Source organism: Heloderma suspectum, chromosome 3 (genome assembly GCF_057233095.1).
Source record: "Heloderma suspectum isolate Gila_16-S chromosome 3, 16-S_ref, whole genome shotgun sequence".
NCBI classification, from domain to species: Eukaryota; Metazoa; Chordata; class Lepidosauria; order Squamata; family Helodermatidae; genus Heloderma; species Heloderma suspectum.
This window is the reverse complement of record NC_139460.1, coordinates 2,936,092-2,952,082: the sequence shown is the minus strand read 5'-3', so window position 1 is coordinate 2,952,082 and position 15,991 is coordinate 2,936,092. Positions and strand designations below refer to the sequence as shown.

The following is a 15,991-nucleotide window of genomic DNA, read 5'->3' as shown; positions in this document are numbered from 1 at the left end:
GCCCCGCGCGGCCCAAAATGGAGGCCTCTGCGGAGACCGGAAGCTGGGTGCCGGCGCATGCGCGGGCGGAGGGGGCGAGCGCGAGGCAGAGATCTCGCCCGCGCCGCTCGAGCCGGGGGACGCGCCGGTGAGGAGGCGCCCGCAGGCCGCCCGGGAGGGGCCGCCCGGGGATGAGGCGGAGCCTGGCTTTTGTTTGGTGGACGGGGCAGCTGGGCGGGCCGAGGCCGCAGGCCCCCGCGGGTCCCTGGCCCGGCCCGGCCCGCCTTCGTGCTGACAGGCGCCTGGGGCGGGGGGCGCGGCGGGCTGCGGCCGCTCTGCGGCGCCCCCGGGCGGGCTTCCCGCGCGCCACCGCCGCGCTGGCCGAAGGCGCCACGGCCGGTGCCGCGATCAGGCCTCCGGGGGCAGCGGGCGCCGGGCGGCGGCCTCGTGGGTGGGCGCGAGCCCGCGGCGCCGCGGGAGGACGCGCCGTGTGCGCGCAAGGGCCGGCGGGACCGACGCGGCGCGCCAGTGCCCCGTCCCGTGGCGGAACGGGCGGGGCCTGCGGGAGGGCGAGAGCTTGCGCGGCGTGTGGCCGCGGCCCGGCGATGCAGCTCTGGCCGGAGGTCCCGCGTGGTCGACGCCGGAGCTCCGGCCCTGCGGCAGCCGCCTGCCCAAGGCTGCGCGCGGGAAAGCGCGGTGGCGCCACCGCCGGATCGGTGTGATGGACCCCGAGGGCGGTGCGTTGCGGGGCGCAAGCGCGGCCTCCGGGTGGAGGGCTGTCTCGCGGCCGCGCGGGCTTGGGTGCTCGGCCGACCGGCGACTTTGAAGCGACGGACCGAATAAACGACAACAACGAGGGGTCAGGCAGGATAAGGAGCAGCGTAAGGAGGCCGTTTCCTCCAGAGGCTGCTGCTTCATCTTCTGTGCAAGCAGAACTAGTACAGCAAGAAGTTCACCTTGTTGCCATTGTGGTGGAAGTTCCGAAAGGAACTCGGGGAAAAATGGGGATTATTTTGAAACTATTGGGGAGTAGGCAGTTTGACTCTGGAGTGAATTGATAAGCTTTTAGGGCATCCTGCGGCATAATACTGTTGGTTTAGGAATTTTGAACTGGAGTGCACACTGTCTGGTGGCGCTTGGGCAAGAACTAAAGTAGTTTTAACTAACCTACCCAAGTTACCTGCTGTAATCTGTATTCAGGGAACTTGGCTTGTGACAGAATTGAGTTTTGTGATTTCAAGTTATGTTGCACTTTGTAAAGATGGGGATTTTGGAAGGGGCGGAGGTGTTGCCTTATTTGTTAGAGAGAATATGCATTTTGTGGAATAGGAGATTCAAGAAACTTTCTGTGTATTTTTCAATAGATATCTCTGTAGATCTGATGGACATATTGTAGGTTTTTTAAATATATATAAACTTTGTCTTCCACTAGATGTTGAGGGAGTGGGTCATTTATTGAAAACAAACCTGGACCCTTTACAGTTATGTGGGGATTTTGGCTATAATTTTCTGTGGGGAAATCTGACTGATGCAATTTGATATGATGGAACCCCTACTTGGTTTGATTCTTGTAATAGTACTTTCTCCTGTCATAGGAAGCTGCCTTATCCTGAGTCAGACCCTTGGCCCATCTAGCCCAGTATTGTCTAGCCTTACCTGGAGATGCTAAGGACCGAACCTGGGACCTTCTGCATGCAAGGCAGGTGCTCTCCCACTGAGCTGTGGCCATTTCCTTAATTTAGGGATTGATTTGGTGATTGTGTCTCAGGCTATTGTCTCTAGAAATGGGTGGATGGTAGTGCATGAAACTAATATGGGTAGTGATCCAAGAATTATTTCCAAGATTTACCATTTACCAAGAAGTAGAGCGCAAAAGCTGGTTTGAAACTCAACATTAAAAAAACGAAGATCATGGCATCTGGCCCCATCACTTCCTGGCATATAGAAGGGGAAGAAATGGAAGCACTGACAGATTTTACTTTCTTGGGCTCCAAGATCACCGCAGACGGTGACTGTAGCCATGAAATTAAAAGACGCTTGCTCCTTGGGAGGAAAGCTATGGCCAACCTAGACAGCATAGTAAGAAGCAGAGACATCACCTTGCCAACAAAGGTCCGTCTAATCAAAGCTATGGTTTTCCCAGTAGTAATGTATGGCTGTGAGAGCTGGACTATAAGGAAGGCTGAGCGCCGAAGAATTGATGCTTTCGAACTGTGGTGCTGGAGAAGACTCTTACGAGTGCCCTGGACTGCAAGGAGGTCAAATCAGTCCATCCTAAAGGAAATCAACCCTGAGTGCTCATTGGAAGGACAGATACTGAAGCTGAAGCTCCAGTATTTTGGCCACCTAATGCGAAGAGAAAACTCCCTGGAAAAGACCCTGATGCTGGGAAAGACTGAAGGCAAAAGGAGAAGGGGACGGCAGAGGATGAGATGGCTAGATAGCATCACGGATGCAATGAATATGAACTTGAGCACGCTCCGGGAGAGAGCGCGGGACAGGAAGGCCTGGCGTGCTATGGTCCATGGGGTCACGAAGAGTCGGACACAACTGAACGACTGAACAACAACAACAAGGTTTTATTTGAAAATTATATGGATAGGGCCCCTCAATGGAATTTTAGGAAGGCTAATTGGAATTTATTTGAACAGCTATGTCTGGAGTTTGTTAATTTGTGGGGAGGTAGTACGGATATTGAGGATTTTTCTGGCAAGTTGACGTGGAACTATGGGAGCAACTATACAGGCTATTCTTAGGCAGAAACAGGTACAAAAAGGTTGGTAGTTAGTTCCATGATGGATGATTTAATGTAGTGAGGCAATATGGACAAGAAATGTGGCCTTTCTTATTTATTTATTTATTTATTTATTTATTTCATTTCTATACCGCCCAATAGCCAAAGCTCTCTGGGCGGTTCACAAAAATTAAAACCAAACAACACACAATAAAACAATTTAAAATATATAGAACATTAAAACCACAACCTTTCTGAAGGTTAGGCATATGTTAGCAGGGGAGGATTTGATGGAGTATAAAGACTGTAAATAACACTATTAAAGTGATTCAAAGTGCTAAGCGGAAGAGTTGGAGCTTTGCAGGAATCTCACTGTTGATGCACCAACTTTGTTGATGTATACACAGATGAGAAAGATGAATGGTGTACTTTGGTGCTTGATGATGATAAGGTTTGTACCATGAGTGTGGATAAAGATGAAATATTAGTGGATGTTTTTCAGAGGGTTAGGAATGAGAATTGGACTGAAGATCTTGGATCGTATTGGAATAGTTCTTTGATTTGCATGGTGTGTTATTGGGTGATTGGAGTTCAAGGAGATGATTCATTAAATGCAGATTTTTCTATTTGAGAATTGGATAAAGCATTAGATTGTTTCAAGAACCAGGAGAGGATGGAGTTAATTATGACATGTTAAAACATTTGCCTAGAGAATGTTTATAAGTATGTTGTTAGGATCTCCAGACAGAATTATATAGATCTGTGTCTTACCAAAGTCCTGGAAATGTGCTATTGTTATTCCCCTAGGAAAACCAGAGAGTTGGGAGAATTATCTGACCCTTTTTCGTATAGGCTAATAGCATTCACCTCATATGTGTAAAGTTATGGAACAAATATTAAATGAACAGTTAGGAATTTTTTGTAGAAATTTCAGCGAGTGGATTTTGAAAGGGACGGAGCACTTGGGATCAAATTTTACGTTTAGAGATTGATTTTGGGAAGAGTTTCTGTACGGAGTATTTAACCACTGTTTTTAGATATTGGGCATATGATATAGTATGGAAGGAAAGGCTGTTGTACAAGTTATATCAGGTTGGTGTGTGGAGTAGGATGTTTTGGTGGATTTTTGAGTTTTTACGAGGTAGATAGATTTGTGTTTGGGTCAGTTTTATCTGAATCTTATTCAGTGATGAATGCTATTCCTTCATATAATGGGAGTTACATCCGGATTAGAGACCACTTTGTTTCAAAAGAGGGTTGCTTTTAGACATTTTATTTATTTATTTATTTCATTTCTATACCGCCCAATAGCCGAAGCTCTCTGGGCGGTTTTGCTTGTTCCTTCTTTGCGTGGTTTGTACTCCCCCAGCAATAGTTCTGAGTCATGTAATGAAAAGGTCTATTAGTATGGGAAACATAGATATTAAAAACAGAGTTATTGAGTACCTTTTGTCTAGTTGGGGGTTCTTATTGTAAAATGTATATTGATGGTTCCAAGAGCATGTGAGATGTTAGGGTAGCTATAGTGGTTTGTGTCTGGGGTTGGAGTACAGAAAAAGTACAGGTTGTCTTGACTGGATTTCTGTTATGATGGCAGAACTGATGGCTATAGTACCAGTATTGGAATAGGTTTGGGACCTCAGGGCAGAGAGGGTGGGGGCGAGGTTGGCATTACCTCCTTGTTATCTTCGCCTACAAATGGTGACTGTAGGCACCACTGAGATTTAGGCTGTGTAGGGCATAATCCTATGGCTGCTAGACAGCCATAGGATTTGTCGGTTTTTGGGAACTGACCCCAGAGCCAACACTCCAAGGTCAGTTCCCAGAAAACTGCCTACCTGTCTCCTCCCCCACCCCCTCATAGGCAGCGCGGTTCATCCCTGGCTGTGCCGCCGGAAGAGTGGGGGAAAAGGGGGTGTTCCTGGGGGTGGGGAGAGGATGGAGGAAGTGCCAGTACGACACTTCCTATGCGCTGTCCAGTTCCCTCCCCCTGCTCTGAGCCATGCTGGTCAGACAGCCAAAATCAGCTGTCTAGGCACAAATGCAGGGCGGCCGGAACTTGGAGGAGAAGATCCACTCCGTCTGCCCCTCATTAGATAGTTGGTCATCATCAAGTTTGGAGGCGGCCAACTATCCTCATAGGATTGCGCCCTTATACGTATAAGGCCCTTAGCTCAGTGGTAAAGGCATGCGGAAGGTTCCAAGTTCAGTCTCTAGCAATTCCAATTAAACTAGAGGAGTTGCCATCAGCCAGTGTGGATTGAGAATAGGTAACTTAATCATATGTTCAGTTAAATCCAAAGAATTCGGTGGGATTTACTCCCAAGCAAACATGACTTAGGGTTAAATCAGTAAGATTTTTGTCCGTTGATTCTATAGCAGCAGGGTTCCACCTATAAGTTATTTCTCTTCATATAACATTCTTTATATAAAACTCCAAATAAACACATTCAACTTAGTTAATATATAGTCTACTGGTTCAGGGCATCACATCATCTGCCACCCTCTTAACAATCAATCCTGTGTGAGTGCGAGAGGTCACTATATTACTACTTTTTTACTCTCTGGGAACAAAGGCTAGGAAATGATGATTGCCCAAGACCATTCAGTGAGTCTGCTGTGATTGAACAGGGGCTTTGAGTCTCAGATGCTCAAATAAACTGGCTTTTGATAAGAATTAAAGATTTTAAAGGTATGTAAGGAGGTCCTCTTATTTAGTCCCTTGACTTGAGCCGTTTCTGATCTAGGGTAATGGGAGCAACTGCAGATCCTGTGTGGAATTGTATTGGTGGTTTTAGTCAAAAAGTTTGAGAAGTTAAAACTTCTGCTCTGCAACTCTTTCTTGTGTTTGAGCAGAAGATGCCTGCTGACAAACCTCAGCCAGAAGGTAGCATTCAAGGACAGAATCATGGTGCTGGTGGGAGTAATTCAGGTCATGTGGAAGTAACAGAGGCCAAACAAGGAGGCGACTTGTCCACCAGTAAAACTCACATGGGGCACCACCGGGAAGCGCCGGCCTTCGAGAGCAAGTTACTTGCATCAGCAGCAGATGCTTCTTCTGGAACACCGAGAAAGGGACCACTGCTGCTCATTGATAGGCAGCAAATCCAGTCTGTGGCACCTGGCGCGCAGGCAGATGAACTCAAAGGCCTCGATGTTGATGTATATGACCAGGATGTATTGGAACAAGGAGTTCTTCAGCAAGTAGACAATGCAATACATGAAGCAAACAAGGCAGTGCAAGTTGCTGATGCAAAAAAAGAGCACCAGTCTGTATTGGATGACTTGAGGTAAGCTGGGTGACTTCTTACTTTTTTTTAGAAGATAAGTATATACGCATCATGGGAATTAGATTTTATATATATATGTATGTATGTATATGTATATCAGATTGGAGGAGAGGTAGGACACCTTCCACCAGCTGAACTAGGAGCCTTATCCTGTACTTCAGTGAAAGCTGATTTCATCCCATCCAGTGTCTTCCTTATTTGTGTTTTATGTACATCACCCTGAAATCCTTTTTGAGATGAAGGGATGGTTTATAAATTTTTCAAATATATAAAATGTTCAGAACCTGGTCAGCTGATCCAGCACTGAAAATATTAAGGTAAAATCCACTGGTTGCTTACACTGGCTAAGTCTCATTGAAGCCAGTGGGACTACTCCCGGATGATTATGATGTAGTTTGTGGAGTGGTGCCTGCAGGTGAACACCTGGTTCCACCCATTAGAGCCCCACTGCTGGCCTTATAAACCATTGCCGGAACATCACAGCTCAACGTAAAGGAGGAGGTGTCTTGCTTTTCTCATAGTTACCTTCATGACCCGGCAGTGGAGAGCTGCCAGTTGTGATTTTAGGCTGCCATCCTGTTCCATTGAAGTCAGTGGATGCTTTCTCACGAATTTCTATAGGAGTCAGACTGTGCTCACAGTTACCTCCTTCTGTATAAAAAGGCATGAGCCTTGGCATATGGAGGGCTGGCAATGCTCTTTAACCTGAATTACTCTCCTCCCATCAGGGTAGTGGGCCAGCCCAGTGAAATGGGGTGGGTAGGGTTCATATAATATACTCTTAGCCCTTGATGGCCTTTACCATTGCTCTAGCCCTGTGTGTACACCTCTACTGCTGTGATGATGTAGATGTCCCTTGTTGTACAGAGTAAGTAACAAACGTTGGCTAAATAAAGACTGATAGTTACCAGGGAAATATCTGCAAACAAGCTTTGTGGGGGTTGCACATATAAAACAATTTTAAAATTACTTTATGGATGTACACTGTTTCAGCAGATATCTGTGGGCCATTTAATAGATGGCTTTTTCAGTCAAAATCTAGTTGCGTTCAAAATAAGCTAGTGACTGGTCTTAGCGCAGATTATTATTATAACAATTATTTTAATATTCTGAACTGCTGAGAGATTTTATTATATTCAGCGGTATATAAATGCCACAAATAAATAATAATAAGTAACAAATTACTTGATCATCTACCCTAAATAATTCCCAGTATGATCACAGAGTACTATGGTATAAAATAGTGAATGTGTAAGGCAACATTTAAATAAATTCTAGTTGAGAGTTAAGCAAGAATTCATTAACCAAGCTTTTTTTTGCTTGCAGAATAAAAATGCTGTAGTAAGAATTGCTGTTTGTCATGTCTGCAAACTTGTAGGTTTTATGAACTCCTGTTTTTTTGGGCATTTAAACACCAGCTACTACTTTAGAGAAACAATATTGGGTTTTCAGGTTTAAACATTGCCCAGTATTTCAGTTGAAGATGCTCTTGTTTGTCAACGTTTAAATCTTCACATTGAAGCTTAGTAGATGATTGAATTTGCATTTTCAGGTCATGTACAGCATCCCTGAAACAAATCACTGCCATTATTGAACAATTTACTCCTCAAGCTGCCAGTAACAAAGATATTAAGAGAAAACTAGATTCCGTGAAGCGGCAAAAATACAACAAGGTAATGGGAAGTTACTATTCTATGTGTGTGGTGTGTGAAATTCCCTTTACATCTTAAGTTTTGATGTTAGAATGAAGTCTGTATAAGCCTCTTTGAAAGTCATTTGAACATAACAATTTGTGGCTGCGGCTTCAAGCATCAGATTTATTTTTTTAAATAACTGCTGTAGATGTAGGTTGCAGTTCTATTAAACTGTTACATAGTTTTCAGCAGTCATTGGGCTAGGTATATTTGTGTGTCTGAAAATGAATATTGGTTGTAGTAGGTTCATATTTATTTTGAAGTTCTCGGAGAACCAACCAGTAGCTGTTTTTGAAAATGGTGAATTTTTAGAAGATGTCTTCATTGGAGTTTTTTTTTTTTAATAAAACAAACTATAAACCATGAAGCCTCATTAAGTTTATATCTTAACTTTTTCTTTTTATTACGGGTTACTCAGTTCCCCAGAACAAGAGTTATTGTCCTAATTCTGCAATCACTTGTGTTTACTTGCTTCTCATAATCATCACTTTTACAGACATTAAAAACTAGTGATTTTTTTTATCCTGATAGCATATTTGCTGAATAACATATACAACCTGTAGTTAAACAGCTAAAAAGGTGGTCACTTGTAAAAGTCCACAGTCCATCCTCAGTCATTTGCTGAGCTTGTGTGATGTCATGGAGTGCTCCAGCAAAGGAGAACCTGCTGCCTTCCTAGGCAGTGTGTTCCACTCTCTTAACACCCCTTACCATTAGGAAGCTTCTCCTAATGTTTAGGTGAAATCTGCAGTTTCCACCCATTGCTTCTAGTCCTTCCTTCTGGAGCAACAAGGAATAAGTCTGCCGCATCTTCTGCATGACAGCCTTTCAGATATTTGAACACTGCTGTCATGTCTCCCCTTAATTTTCTTTTCTCCAGGTTGAATTGGCCCCAGGAGTGTAACCAAGTCACCTGTAGTGTTAGAGGGGCCTGGAGATCCATAATGCTTGCTTAAGTTCATTATTGGTGCAATTCCATTGCTAGTAGGCCTCTGAGCATGTTGAGATGAGTCAAAGGCAGATATCAAGATCTGCCTGGGAAGCGAAGTTTGTTTGTCTTAAAGCTGCAGGTGGCTGTGCTGAGAACCAAACACTTCTAGCCTATGCTGGGAATGAACGCTGGGTGGCACTTGCTGCTGTCATGCTGCCTCACTGCCCACATGTATAGTATAAAACCCATTGTACCCCATGGCTCCGGGTTCAGAGAAGCTGTCTGATCCAACCATTGGGTACGCCTGTGTGCTGTAAGTTACCCAATAAACTACTCCTTGTAAGTAAACCCAGGTCTGATTTATCACTATCTTGGCACCTCTAAACTAAGAGTTCAAAGCCTACGGCCGGGGCAATACACGGGTTAAACATATCCACCTCTTTCAACTGTTCCTCATAGGACTTGGTTTCCGCTTTCCAGCCCCCTCACCATCCTGTTTGCTCTTCTTTTGATGCACTGCAGTTTATCAATGTTTTTCTTCAATATTCTTCTTAAAATGTGTCACCCAGGACACAGTACTCCAAACATGGCCTGATTGATACAGAATAGAACAGAGTGTTTACTTTCTGTGTCCTGGACACTATGCTTCTGTCTTAGGCTGCATTAGCTTTTGAAGCAGCTGCATCACACTGGTGGCTCATATTCAGTTTGTGATCCATTAAGACAGCTAGATCTTCCATCACACGTACTACATGCAAGCCAGGTTTCCTCCATCCTATGCTTGTGCCCTTGATTTTTTGTACCTAAATGCAAGATTTTACATTTCTCTGAATTTCATCTTGTTTTTGTTTATTCATTCAGTCGCTTTCGACTCTTCGTGACTTCATGGACCAGCCCACGCCAGAACTTCCTGTCAGCCGTCGCCACCCACAGCTCCCCCAAGGTCGAGTCCGTCACCTCCAGAATATTATCCATCCGTCTTGCCCTTGGTCAGCCCCTCTTCCTTTTGCCTGCCACTTTCCCCAGCATCAGCGTCTTTTCTAGGGTGTCATCTCTTCTCATTATGTGGCCAGAGTACTTCAGTTTTGCCTTTAATATCATTCCCTCAAGTGAGCAGTCTGGCTTTATTTCCTGGAGTATGGACTGGTTTGATCTTCTGGTAGTCCAAGGCACTCTCAGAATTTTCCTCCAACACCACAGTTCAAAAGCATTTATCTTCCTTCACTCAGCCTTCCTTATGGTCCAGCTCCCACAGACATAGGTTATCTACTTCTGCTTCATCATCTGTGGTTGGGGCGTATATTTGGATCACTGTGATGTTAAATGGCTTACCCTGAATTCAAATTGAGATCATTCTGTCGTTCTTTGGATTGTATCCAAGCACTGCTTTAGCCACTTTATTATTAATTATGAAGGCTACTCCATTTCTTCTGTGGTCCTCTTGTCCACAGTAGTAGATCTGGTGGTCATCTGATGTGAAGTGGCCCATTCCAGTCCATTTCAGTTCACTGACACCCCAAATGTCTATATTCTTGACATCTCCCCAGTAACCACATCCAATTTGCCCTGGCTCATAGATCTTACATTCCAGGTTCCTATGGTGTGTTGATCTTTAGAACATCGGATTCGTCATTCAGCACCAGCACAGTCAGCCGTTAGCCATCCTTTCGGCTTTGAGCTAGCTGCGTCATCACATCTGGGGCTAGTTGAACTTATCCTCTGTTCCTCCCCAGTAGCGTTTTGACCATCTTCTGACCTGGGAGTCCCATATTCCGATGGTATATCGACATATCTCTGGTTGTACTGAATCATAGAATCATAGAATAGTAGGGTTGGAAGGGGCCTACAAGGCCATCGAGTCCAACCCCCTGCTCAATGCAGGAATCAATACTGATCCATTGAGTTTTCACGGCAAGAATACTGGGGTGGGTTGCCGTTTCCTTCCCCAGGGATCGTATTTAGTCTGACCTCTCTGCCATGACCTTCCCATCTTGGGTGTCCCTTCACGGTTTAGCTCATGGCGCCATTGAGGTGCTCAAGCTCCAGCACCACGACAAGGTAACGATCTTCATCTTGTTAGTTTCGGCCAAAGTTCCAGGCTGTCAAGGTCCTTTTGATCTTGATTCTGTCTTCTGTGGCGTTGGCTGTCCATCCTAGCTTTGTGTCATCTGTACATTTGATAAGCAGCCCCTCTACATCCTCATCCAGATGTGACAGTATTTGTACACATATGAAATACATTGTTACATTTGTCTTTACATGTATACGCATAAAATGCAAATAGTTTATATTTAAAACAGTTAAAATGCAAATCCAACCGAAATGTTGTATTTTTATGGTACTCAACAAAATTTAAAATGTGCCTCAGAACTTGTGCATAAGAACCTGCTAATCTTCCCATTATGTCCTGCCTTGGTTTTTGAGAATAAAAAATATGTTTTAATGTTTACTCTCCTTATGTCAGGAACAACAGTTGAAAAAAATCAAAGCGAAGCAAAAGCACCTTCAAATTATTCTCGGTGAGGAGATTCCTGATGGAATAGGTGATGCTGTATTTGAACAAGATGGAGGTGAGGAATGAAATGGTGGGTTTTGGGTGCTATTTTCAAATTTCAACACTTTTCAACTTTCATTACTTTGCTTAAAATAATGAACATGGATTAATAAATTTCATTGGGCTGTTTTTTGGAGAGATTTAGCACTGTTTCAGTTTTGTGCACCTGCAGAACTGCTTATCTGAGTACTCGTATGGAATCTTCACGAATGAAAATAAATCTTGGCTCAGTTCAAAAGGGATGTCTGTTCTCTAGAAACACTAGAGCATTGCTCTCAATAAATTGGAAGTGTTAATCAGACTAGCTGTGCTGCAAAAAATGTTTACGTTGACAAGCACTGATTGGATTAAATCTTCCAATGCAGTGCTATCAACAGGCACAATTGTTAACATCTTGACTTGGTTCACATGTAACGATGGCCCATTGGTTTAAAAGGCAGTGGGTTGTTATGTGTGAACGGGTTGGTAGAAAGAAAATGGTGTACAGCAGCCCTCCCCAATTTGGTGTCCTCCAGATGTGTTGGACTGCACCTCCCATAATTCCCAGCCAGCATTGGCCATGATGATTCCCAAATCTGTCTGCTCCCACCTTTGGGTTGTTGTCAGGTCCTATTGCTTCTTTCCCTTCTGCATCTATAGGAACCACCCTTCTGTCTGTACCTATTCCTACGTTCATTCCCTCTGTCTCTGCTCTTTATTCAGTTCTCTCTGTATTGGTTCTCTGCCATTTCTCCACCTCTACCCTGTGCTCCTGCTGTGTATAGCACAAGGTTAAAACCACACTTCATTTGAACTCCAGGAAACTCACTACAGTAAACAATTTGTCTTGGGGACTGCTTCATATACAACACTTCTCCTACATGGATTAATGAGTGCACTTGTCTTTCTTGCACAGATTATTTCCATTTGGAAAATAATTATGTATAGATTCTTTAAGACAAAGATTGATTTTTAAAAGATGATTATGATTATTATTTGTAGACCCTGGTCCCTCATCCCTTGGCAGTATGCTTATGCCCATTCAGGAAACTGAATGGGAGAAGCTTGTCCGAACTGGTCAGATGACTCCTTTTGGAACAAAAATACCCCAGAATCAAGGAAAGAAGCCTCGTCAGATAATGCTAAATGAAGCATCTGGTTTTGAAAAATATTTGGCAGATCAAGCAAAGCTCTCATTTGAAAGGAAGAGGCCTTCTGTTCGAAAAGGGACCAAGCAGAAAGCACCTTCAGAGAAGAATCACACCAAAGCTCCAGTACATCTCACAAAAAGCAAGGGAAACAAGAGGAAAGGGCTATCAAAAACAGACAGCCGCCTGAAGAAGCGTATGAAAAAACTTCAGAATCATGTTCTTCAGATTCGGGCGAAGACCAGACTCCCTAACGCTAGGGAGATAGAGGGAGGGGAACAACAGGAAGACAGCGAGGAGTCTGAATATGTGCCTGATGAAGAGCTCAACAGTTCAGAGGAGGAAGAGGCTTTCTTTCAAGATAGTGATGCTGATGATTATAAAGTGAAACCTCTCCCATGGAGAAAGAAATATTCATTAACAGAAGGATTCCAAGAAGAAGAAATTGGGGGGTCTGACTTTTTCCCAAGCTCTGATGAAGAGGATGTTGTTGGGAAACGGAGAATAAAGAGACACAGAGATGATGGCAATGAAGATTTCTATAAGCAAAGGTTAAGGTCAGTATAAAGCAAATTGTTGCATCTTGGGAGTCCCAGAATATGGATTGGATCCAGGCAAAGTTAGTTGAGTTTGATTCCCATTGAAATCGATGGGAGAAAGTAGATATGTCCCATTAATTTCAGTGGGAGTTAAGTTCAACTAATGTAGTCTGGATCCAGCCCTATATTCATATATGCAATCAATTTGTGGTTGGGTATGGCGGTGGGAGGAGTAAAAGGTATAATCATGAAGTGTTGGATTTCTTGCATGCCTAGTCTGCTAATATTGCTAAGTAAGTGACGATTCTTACTGTTATTCTAGGAGGTGGCACAAACTGCAACTAAAAGAGAGAAAGGAGCAGCAGATGGCAAGAGAAGATTCTGATGAAAGTGATGCTGAATTTCTCGAGGGTTTTAGAGTTCCAGGTTTTCTCTTCAAGAAGCTTTTCAAGTATGTATGTTAAAGTAGCTAGTAATAACTCGTTGTGTGTATGGGGGTGGGGGAGCATTACCCTAAATGGTTTAATAACTTATGATATAAACTGAAAGTTTAAGGCAAGTTGTCAAGGTTCTGTCCTGACATTCTACAGCTGACTAAACAGCGAGCATCTCAGTGTGTTTATAAGTACTTTTTATTTTGGTCTAGTTGCATAAGGGGTTTGTCCATCCTACACAAGCATGATCAGAGTGTACAGCAGAGGAATCTTGTTGCCCCATTCATACATCTTTCTATTCAAGCCGTTTTAGCAAGTGATTCAAACAGAGTAACTTATAAGCCACCACATTACAACACTTGGTTGAGCATCGTGTTTTGAATAGTGTTTAATTCCTAGAACTCCCAGCTTGGTTAATATGTCCCTCATCAACCGCTATGTAGACTTAATAGTATGTTATGCGGCTGAGACCGTTATTCTCCAAATGTATCTATGATCAGGGATATCCAAAGGGAAATCAGCCAAGACAGGCAACTAAAAATGAGTCTTGGCAAGATAACCCTCCCTAATGAACGGTAACCTCATGCAAGCATGAGTCAGCTGGCAAAACATCCTGAGTTGTTAAAAAAGATCACTTGAACTGAAAGACTTGTCTGTTTCACTATTTAAAAGCTGGGATCTCCCCAGCAGGTAAGGGAGCTAGCAGTCAGTATGCATTAGAGCCTGTTCTGAACACACTGGAGCACAAAGATGACAGTGATGGATCCTGAGGCAGATTAACCAAATTCCAGATGAACTTCTTCCCATCTCATAATTTTCCTTAGCAAACCGTCTGAAACCTGTCATCTTGTAAAGCTGTTCTTTTCATTGAGGATGAATGAGAGCAAGGTTGTGGTCCATAAGTTATTCAAAAAATCCTGGAATATTCAGCTTTCCGTTAAAAAAATACTGTTTCTGTCCTTTGCATTTACATTTCTGCAAAATACATTTGGAAAAGTGCTGAAGGGCTGGAAAAAGGGGCAAATAGGAAGGAGTTCATTCATGTTTTCCCTAGCTCCTGGGAGTTCTTTTCATATATCAATAATATAATGGCTTGGATCCAGATTTAGTCATATTTAGAGCAGACCCATTGAAACAACTTGGGACCAGGGTACCTAGTAGGCCGCCTTCTCATATATATTCCCTGGCAACAGCTGAGATCGTCAGGGGAGGCCTTGTTGGTCATTCCAAAAAGAAAGGAATGTCGCCATGAAAAACCCCAACGGCGGGCCTTCTCTGTAGCAGTACCTACACTCTGGAAAACCCTCCCTCATACTGTTCAGGAGGCAGAAAATGTGGCATCTTTCAAGTGCCTTCTAAAAATGCACCTTTTCACCCAGGCTTTCCCTGGATTGTAACTGCTGTTGGGTTTTACTTTGGTTTTACCTGCTGCTTTTACACTTTTAAAGTCTTACATTAGGTTTTATTGTGTTATATTTTATGGTTTTAATTGTTGTGAACTGCCCAGAGACCCTTGGCTGTTGAGCAGTGTATAAATGTAATAAGAAAGAAAGAAAGAAAGAAAGAAAGATCATTGGGACTTAACTTACTCATGACTAGCTTAAGTCTCGGTGATTTCAGTGAGTCTATTCAAAGTATGAGCAAATTTAGGTCCAACCCAATATGTCCACTAATTGTGATTTAATATGTACTGTATTGCTGAAAATTATGCTAAGTTGCATGCAGCATATTGTCAACTAATGTAGAAAGGCACAAGAAACCAGGGACCAGGACATGTGGATGCAACTCTGGTAGGTCCACTGAGCCCATTCATTTTCAGAGAACTTAGCCCACTCACTTTTAGACTCTCATCCCTTAGGATGAGACAGTTGCACTTTTGTTACAATGAAGCCATTGGACCTCATGGTTCACCTTCAGCTGCCAAATTCCGCAGATATGCAGATTCTAGACTCCTTGGCTTCATAGCTGTGGCATAAAATCTAGGCCAATAAAACACACACCTAGACCCCAAATTTGGAATTAGATGGTCAGCGAATGGTTGTGTACATGGTCTTGGGAAGGAATGTAGTTCTCATGATTACCTTGGTTTGAATCATAATGAATAACGTCTGAAGGAGCTCTCAAGTACATTTGGCAACTATTTCTGTATTAATGAGATCTACACTGAGAAGTGCTGTTTCAGCTTCAGATCCAAAATCCATGAGGACCAAATGACACGTGATGCTAAATGTGTCATTGGAAGCAGGTCAGGTTTCCTTGTAATGCTAAGTGAGGAGCCCCCAGCTTCCATTTAGACCTCAGCATGTGGGGAAGGGGCTTTAACTCATCTCTGCACTGCAGAGTTCGGCCTACAATTCCTATCAGCCCTAGCTAGCATAGGTAGTGATGAGGGAAGTTGTACATGAAAACATTTGGAGGGCCTTGGTTAATGTTTTTTCTTAGGAAAGTGAAGCTAAAAGTGATGTGATGCTCCTCCAGTAGTAGTTTTTAGACCTTCTCTCTTAGTTGTATTGGCAGAAAATTATGCCCCGTTTGTTTTTTAAAAAATGATTAAAAAAACAGCAAAAAGGGGTAAATCTCCAGAGTCCTCATTTGAAAGAAGCTGATCTGTTAGTATCTTGGTATGTCTTCATTTAATGATAAATATTTTTAACATTGCATGAACATTTTGTTTATCATAACTGATATCTAAGGGAATAAAAACATGCA

The 15,991-nt window shown here is 43.3% G+C and overlaps 1 protein-coding gene across 5 annotated transcripts in view; it reads left to right on the top strand.

Moving 5' to 3' along the window:
* Nucleotides 1-15,991, top strand: part of ERCC6 (ERCC excision repair 6, chromatin remodeling factor) — a 44,407-nt gene continuing 28,416 nt past the window's right edge. The window contains exons 1-7 of one of the 5 annotated variants that reach the window (XM_084842291.1): nucleotides 830-860; nucleotides 1,575-1,678; nucleotides 5,570-6,003; nucleotides 7,556-7,676; nucleotides 11,093-11,198; nucleotides 12,164-12,866; nucleotides 13,171-13,299. In XM_084842291.1, coding sequence (XP_084698417.1) covers nucleotides 5,573-6,003; nucleotides 7,556-7,676; nucleotides 11,093-11,198; nucleotides 12,164-12,866; nucleotides 13,171-13,299 — 1,490 coding nt within the window. In that variant the 5' untranslated portion in view covers nucleotides 830-860; nucleotides 1,575-1,678; nucleotides 5,570-5,572. Of the gene's footprint in view, nucleotides 128-496; nucleotides 717-829; nucleotides 861-1,574; nucleotides 1,679-2,430; nucleotides 2,556-5,569; nucleotides 6,004-7,555; nucleotides 7,677-11,092; nucleotides 11,199-12,163; nucleotides 12,867-13,170; nucleotides 13,300-15,991 lie in introns of those variants that run through there. The other 4 variants (XM_084842294.1, XM_084842293.1, XM_084842292.1 and 1 more) reach the window with 4 other exon arrangements.